The sequence below is a fragment of the Heterocephalus glaber genome, unplaced genomic scaffold, assembly GCF_053883595.1.
Source record: "Heterocephalus glaber isolate CG9 unplaced genomic scaffold, H.glaber_assembly_v1.0 deba00000347, whole genome shotgun sequence".
Lineage (NCBI taxonomy): Eukaryota > Metazoa > Chordata > Mammalia > Rodentia > Bathyergidae > Heterocephalus > Heterocephalus glaber.
The window spans coordinates 51,159,900-51,167,735 of record NW_028258143.1 but is presented as its reverse complement, the minus strand read 5'-3'; the positions used below and the strand labels follow the sequence as shown (position 1 = coordinate 51,167,735).

Here is a 7,836-nt window from a genome sequence, read left to right as displayed (position 1 = left end):
TAAGAAAAACTAACAACCACATATGTAAAGAAAATATAAAACAGGGCCAGGGATATAGCTCAGTGGTTCCGGCACCTGCCTCGAAAGTGCAAGGTCCTGAGTTTGATCTCTGGTACCAAAAAATAAATAAAGAAAATATAAAACAATTCAAAGTCTCATATGCTGTTGCAGGCTTATAAAATGGTACAATCCTCTGAAAGAAGGTTTGGCAGTTTCTTATTAAATTAAACATAACCTACTGGAAGACTAAAAAATTCCATCCCTAGAAATTTATACAAGAGAAATAAGATATGCAGTACATTCACAAACATTTCTACAAGAATGTCTGTAGCAGCTTTATTCATAGGAGGGGAAAAAAAGGCAGAAAAACATCCCAGGTCTCCATCAACAGGAAGACAGAAAAATGGTGACATGTTCATATGAAAGAATACTTAGCAATAAAAATGAATACACTGACACATACAATATGAATAAATCTCAAAAGCATTATGTTGAAAGAAATTTTATTAAGTTTTATGATAGGCAAATTTAACCTGGGATACAAAAGAATCAGAGCAGTAGTTGTACCTGAGAGGTGGTAGGGGTGGACCAGGCTGGGGAAGTGGAAAATCTTCCGGATAATTGCATGTTCTAAATTTTCAGAAAGGTTTAGGTTACATATTTGAAAACACTCAGCAAATGTATACTTTCTTACATGGTAAGAAAAAGAATATAACAATTATTGAAATGGAAGCCAAATTACATAAGAGTAACTGCTAGTACTGGTATTTACTGTCACTACAAACAAAATGAGTATCATTTCGAAATGACTTCTAACTAGTGAATGAAGGACCATCTTTTCTGTGAAGTTATGTATGTGTGAATTGTTTCTTATCCAAACTTTGTCCAAAACTTGGATATTCCATCATCATTAAAAAATTAAAAATAACATACTGGGGCTGGGGATATAGCTTAGTGGTTAAAAGTGCTGGCTTACCATACACAAGGCTCTGGGTTTGATCCCCAGCAGCACCAAAGTTTTTAAAAAAGACATGAAACACTTCCCTATGTATCCAACATTATAACTGTCAGTAAGCTATATGTGAGATAAAATAGCATCAACTGCTTTTTGAGATCTTTGGAGAAGATCTAGCATGTCTGTCATCCAAATCTATATGTTTCCTGTCTCTGCACTTACCGTTGTGGGAACTATGGAAAATTAACTTCTATAAGTCTCACTTTCTTCATTTGTAAAATGGGGAAGATAATGGTAGTTTTTATCACATATGGTTATTTTGAATATGAAATGAGATGTCTACTTTTACATATATCACAAGGACTGGTAGGTTTCTTTTTCTTGTCATACTGGGATTGAACCCAGGGCCTATGCAGTGAGCTATTTCCCCAACCCTTTTTATTATTATTTATCATCATCATCATCATCATCATTATTATTTTATTTTATGGTACCAGGGATCAAACTCAGGTCCTTGTGCTTGCTCAGCAGGTGGCAAAACCACTGAGCTAAATCCCTTGCCCTATTACTATTATTTTGAGACCTGGTCTAAGTTGCTAAATTGTCCAGGCTGGGCCTAAACTTGTGATCTTCCTGCCTCAGCCTCCCTGAAAATTTCCATTAAAAAAACCACACAACTATATAAGACATCAAACACTTGAAGAATGTATAGTGCCTTAATTTGCTTAAATAGAACAATATTATCTCCTTACTTGTTAGCTCAAGTACTGTGACAGGATTTGTGTTCTCAAGTTGTGAGAAATACTGTAGAAAATCAAAGAACAATAAGCTTGCTGCAGGGATAGTATGAGAATACAGAAACTTAGATCAAGGAGGGAAATGCAGAAATGCACTTCTTTTCAGCTTAATGTCTGTATTTGCTGAGAAGTTACCTTGTTTCCCTTGGTGAAGTGAACATAATGAAGAGAACATGTCACCCACAATGCTTTGTACCTGTTGCTTGCACATGGTAAGTAGGTGGGCAATACTTTAGTAGTTGTAGAGTCACTAAAACAGGCAGAGAAGGGTTAGGGTGGGGCAGGAAGGTATTAACCACCATTCCCCTGACCCCAGTCTGGCAGGTGGCAGAATGAACAACCACTTGACACTGGAATGTTGGGATGACCACGTCTTTGGGGGGAGTGTGCAGTATTGTCTTTTGCTATTTGTAGTACCTCAATTTCCCACAATCTTTGTTATCCTTTGTGTCTTTGGCATCTTTTTAGCAACCATCCTGTCCACAATCGTGTAGCCTACATTCCCATTCACTCTTACAATCAGCTGGAATGAGGCACAGGAGCTGCAGCTTATCTGTCTAGTTGGGGCACAGCTCTGCTGTCTGTTACTCTGCCCAAAACTCTACTATTGTTCACACTAGAAATATTTGCTGCCTAGTCCATGTGGCTTCTGGACCCTGGTCTACTTGATTTTGGCAGTGGTAACACATTAGGAATTTTTTAATAGTCACTTTATATCTAGACTAGAAGTATCTCAACCCTTGCTCCTGCCAAAAAAATCCAGGGATCTCAGATATTTCTCAAATGCCTTCCTGAGTGCTGAGTGCCTTTCCACCATTTTACCAAAAGGTGGTGAAGATTTCAAGCAGGAGAAACTCAATATCTGCCTTAAAAACAGTCTCGGCCAGGATGGAAGTCTAAAGATATTTCAAATTAAGAGCAGACATTCTGCTGTTACACAGTACTGTACCTGCTCTGAAACCTACACTGTGTTACTTTCTATTCTTTGGTATTGTGCTCCTTTTACCAAACTACTTTTTTTTTCAAGATACAAATTTATCTTTTTTTGGTACTGGGGATTGAACTTGGGTCCTTGAGCTTGTGCAGCAGGTGGTGAAACCACTGAGCTAAATCCCTGGCCAAGATACAAATTTATTAGGCAGGACAATGCAGATATAGTACAGTGAAAAGTTTGGGGTAGTATCAGCCAGGCATGGTGACACGTTTGTAATCCCAGTACTTGGGAGCTGAGGCAGGAAGAGCATCACGAGTGTGAAGCCAGCCCGAGCTACATTGAGAGTTCAAGGTCAGCCTGAACTACATGGTGAGACCCTGTCTTAACAAAACAAAAAACCAAAACAAATTTGAGGCAATATCAAGCACACTAACTATGCAACTATTCTGTAATTATAATCATGTCTTTTGAAGTTTCAGAGATAGTAAATGGTACTATTAAATACACATAAAATGAGAATGGATTTTTCAGTTAGTAGATATGACAGCACTGGAATTTAACATATAAAGATAATTTTATCATCTTGTTCATGAGGTAATCACTTCTATTTTTCCAGATGGTTATTACACATAGAATTAGATTTAGAAAGACTTATTTTTAGCCCATATATATTTTACCACAGTCTCAAATATCAGTACAGGTTAAGCATTCCTAATATGGAAATCCCAAATCCAAAATATTCTACAATCTAAAACTTTCTGAGCACTGACAAGATGGCCATAAGTGGAAAATTCCATACTTGACCTCATGTGATGGGTCAATAGTCAAAACATGGGTTCACTGAAACTAGTGCATGAAATTACCTTCAGGGTATGTATTTAAGGTACATGAGACATAAAAGAGCTTTATGTTTAAATTTGGGTCCTGTTTCCCAAGATTTCATTATGTACATACAAATATTCTAAAACTGGAAAAAAATTTAAATCCAAAGTACTCTTGATCCCAGGGATTTCAGATAAGGGATATTTAACTTACATATTTTTTTTTCTATTGCACAAAAGATGATTTCTTTTTATCTTAATTTTACAGACCCTGTTACTGATTCCTTGACTTCCATGAATATACAGCATCTTTCTCTCCTTAATCCTACTGATTATAATAAACTTGAAATCTATTTGCAAACTTTCAAAAAATTTACAATGAAAAAATGCATTGTATGAAATATAGAGAACTGAACAGAATTCATATAAATTCTTAACATGGCATCAAGCCTGAACTGAAGGACTTCAATGTAAATTATCCAAGCTAAAATTCCATTAAATTTAACCTAAAATTTGCATCAGCAATCATTTTTACTGCTGTTCCTTTTTTTTTTTTTTAAACTACTTAGTCTTTTGATGCTGCATCAAAGAAATGTGTTGATCAAGTGGATTGCAAGCAACTGGATGTCTTGAACACAAAGCATAAACAAACATTTTTCTCCCTTACTTAGGCTGCCTTCATTTAACATTCTTAGGATGATGATTGGAGTTTAAGTATCATATTTATATCTGTCCTAACAGAAGAAAAAAATACTCCCTTCATAATTAAGATAGCCAAAAACTCTCTCTGGCTAATCAGGTAATTCCCAAGCCAAGAAGAACTCCTCCTGGGACTTCACTGACTCTTCCATGAGGAACTGAAATGGCACAGGCCAGGGTCCCTTTATTTTCTTGTACACTTATGAAAATATTGTCTAAACGAAATGGTCATAGTCATTAAGTAGAATGATGAATGACAGCAACATTCTTAGATTTAAATAGGCTACTGATAAGAAAAAAATTTCCTTTGACATTGCTTAGAGTCTTTTATATTAGTTTATAATAGAAACACAAAATATTTAACAGGGATGTCAAGCCAAGAGAATAGAACCATAGAAGAAAAGGTAATTTGGGAACTAGAACCAATTCTTGATATTATACACAAATATAAAACATATACATACATTCAATTAAAAAAAAACCTATGATGTCACACTTTTAATGCTCAAAAGTAGGCTTTCACATTATTCATCTTACCAAAGTTTGATATGGAGGATATAGGATTTCTTTCTGTATTTTTCCCATCTTTATTTTTATCTGGTCTCTCTCTCCTAGCCTTATCAATCAAAATTTCATACTATCCTTTAAAAATCATGTTAAACCTCTCCACAGCAATACCTGTCTCTGTAACATGTGGTATTAACCCATACTCCTCTCTTACTCAGCATTTTATATTTGCGTTAGCACCTAGCTAGAAGTTTCAAAATGCTAGACCTCTTGGGAAGCATTCTAAAAAACTTCACCAAATTTTATGGCAAGAGTTTAATGTTAGTCATCTGAAGTTAATACAAGACCTTTTCTGAAAAAAACCCACAAACTGTAGAATGTGCCATTCAGATAATAAAAGAGGACTGGACAGTTTCTAATGTGTTTGGCCAAAAGTCTCATAGGCTACAATTATCTCACTCTTTTTAACAATTTGTGTTTAGGATTTCTTCTTCTTCTACTTCTTCTTCTTCTTCTTCTTCTCCAGGGTCACATACCATCTGGTAAACATAGCAGCTAAAGACCCTGTTGGGTTTCTGTTCTATGTGTAGCACCAAGTCTCTGTCAAAGTAGACCTCATGGCTGTATGTCTGTAACAAAAACACAGTATACAGAATCTCATTTTCACAGAACCATATTCACTGCTCACTCTTGTGTCACTAAAATGCCACAGCACCTATGCTAGGAATCTTCAAATCTACACATAGAGACAAAAGAGTTGCCAGAAATAGGCTTATTTTTCCTGATTTGTGGATATACAGATTGCTAATTTTAAAAAGCATTGTATAAAATATAAAAAATGAAAACAACCCTGGACTTAGGGGTCTAAATATCTAGAGTCTATTGTCAGCATGGCTACCATCTGTCTTACAGTGTGACCATATATGAATCGTTATACTTCTCAGCTTCTCCATTGAAACAAGGCCTGGGTAGAATGTCTGCTGTTCCTTAGAACTTTTATATTATATAATACTTAGAAGAGCAGACAAATATTTCCATGAGTGCTTGGAAACCCAATTTGCTTAGATATGATCTTTATTAAATAAATATGGGGATTCATTACATTATACTTTCTTTTTTTATACTTTCATTTTTTAAAATGTTATCAAACATATTTGGAGAGAAAAATCAAAGACAACAGTAAGGAAATACACATTAAGTTTCATCTTTGAGCTTACTGATAAGAAGGCAGAGGGGAATCAGGGACGTACTAACTTTGTCCTATGTACTGGACAATAACTTCTTTCACATGATCACCAGCACAGGTGAGTTTAGATTCATGTGAGCATAGTAATATCTGTTCCAATAAATGGAACCCACAAAGAAAACTCTTACTACTTTGTACCCCCACTCCTTTAGAGTACTGGGGATGGGCTGGGGATTTGGCTCAGTGGTTCCACCACCAGCCTCACAAGTGCAAGGTCCCGAGTTTGATCCCCAGTACCAAAAAAACCCAAAACAACAACAACAACAAAAAGTACTGGGAATGGAACCCATGGTTTCATACATGCTAGGGAAGCACTTTACACTGAACTGCAACCCCAGCCCTGTAACCCATGGATTCTACTCACCACATCCCAAGACTCCACTAGTGGAATGCTTTTAAGTAATGTTCCATATTCATTACAGTGGAAATCCAGGTGAGCTTTTCCTTCAGCATCTATTTGAGTAACAGCTACCACAGAGAGCAAATCTAATTCATCTTCATAGTCCACAATTTTGAAAGTCTTGAGGATAGATGGATAAGCCAGAGGAAAAGAGGCCATATCCAGTTATTCAGTTAGGAATACTCCTACATTTATAATTTAACTGTTCTATTACTACAGAAACACAGGCCCCCCGATTTCTAAGAGTTAATATCTTACAGATTTCAACAAGCAGGTCCAAATCTATGTAGATGTCAAAGTATAACTCTCCATAATGTATAATCCTCTAAAATGACAGAAAGCCAGAGCCTTTCCAATTCAAGAGTATTCAACTGCTGCCTCTGACAGGTGTTCATGAGTTCTCAGATAGGAAGCTCATATCTGAAACCTCTCTGAGCTCTAAAAGCTCTTAAACACCAGAAAAAGTCTTTTCAAGAAGAACCCACCATGTACTGTTTATGACTCTATTTGTATCCTTTTTTAAAAAAAAAATCTTTTCTGGTTCCCTGAAGAAATCAAAATGACTGTTTATACCTGAGGAGGAATATTAGGAACTTAAATCCAATACACAGAACAGGAATGGGTCAAGAGGGCTTAGCTATGATAAAGAAAGACAAAACTCAGAACTTCGTCCCCAGGAAAAAGCCCTGGGACTCCCGCAGCCTCACAGAGGAAACAGATCAGTGCCTGCCAGTCAGGGATGAAGCACAGGAAGGCACCCCTTATGTAGTGCCTCGTATCATCCTTCAAGACAGGCAAGTTTGGTCAAGCTGTTCTTTAATCCATTTATATTTCTTGCTTTACCACCTTCTGGCATAAAAGTGTACATAGATTTATTACTTATGGTTCATTTTTACCTACTTTTCTGCCATGATCCTACCATGGTCAAATTTCAAAGGTTGACTTCTTGCTGAGAGTCAATGATTTTATAGCTTTTAGTAAGGATCATTTTCAATTTTTCCTTTATAGACTTTTGTAAAAGGCTTAATTTCCTAATCTCATGATATAGAACATCTCTCTTTTTCTTGCCACCTGTCCCTTACTACTTATTCATGCTCCATTTTGGTAATTTTAGTATATCTTGCTTGAATATGCTTTTTAAAAAAATTATGATTTTTGTTTTGTTTTGTTTTGTTTTTTAAAACAGGGTCTCACCATAGTTCTGGTTAGCATTAAACTCATTATGTAGCCCAGGCAGGGCTTGAACTTGTGGCAATCCTCCTGCCTCAGCCTCCCAAGTGCTGGGATTACAGGCATGTGCCACCATGTCTGGCTTGAATATGCTTTTATATACAGAAAAAGGAACTTTCTACTTTGTTCTTGATAGGTTTATATGAACCAAAAGAATAATTTTTTTCCTTTTTACACACACTGGGCCATATCAATTTAGAAAGCTGCTTTAAAGTTTACACACAAATATGACCACATAAACAATAAA

The 7,836-nt window shown here is 36.1% G+C and overlaps 1 protein-coding gene across 6 annotated transcripts in view; it reads right to left on the bottom strand.

The window, feature by feature from the left end:
* Positions 1 to 471: 471 nt before the first annotated feature.
* The window catches only part of Dcaf17 (DDB1 and CUL4 associated factor 17), a 38,731-nt gene continuing 31,366 nt past the window's right edge, over positions 472 to 7,836 (bottom strand). For 5 of the 6 annotated variants that reach the window (XM_087200294.1, XM_004857665.3, XM_013076987.3 and 2 more), the window contains 2 exons: positions 6,324 to 6,479; positions 472 to 5,342 (listed from right to left, as the gene is read on the bottom strand). In XM_087200294.1, coding sequence (XP_087056420.1) covers positions 5,178 to 5,342; positions 6,324 to 6,479 — 321 coding nt within the window. In that variant the 3' untranslated portion in view covers positions 472 to 5,177. The remainder of the gene's footprint in view (positions 5,343 to 6,323; positions 6,480 to 7,836) is intronic. The other variant, XR_015447013.1, reaches the window with a different exon arrangement.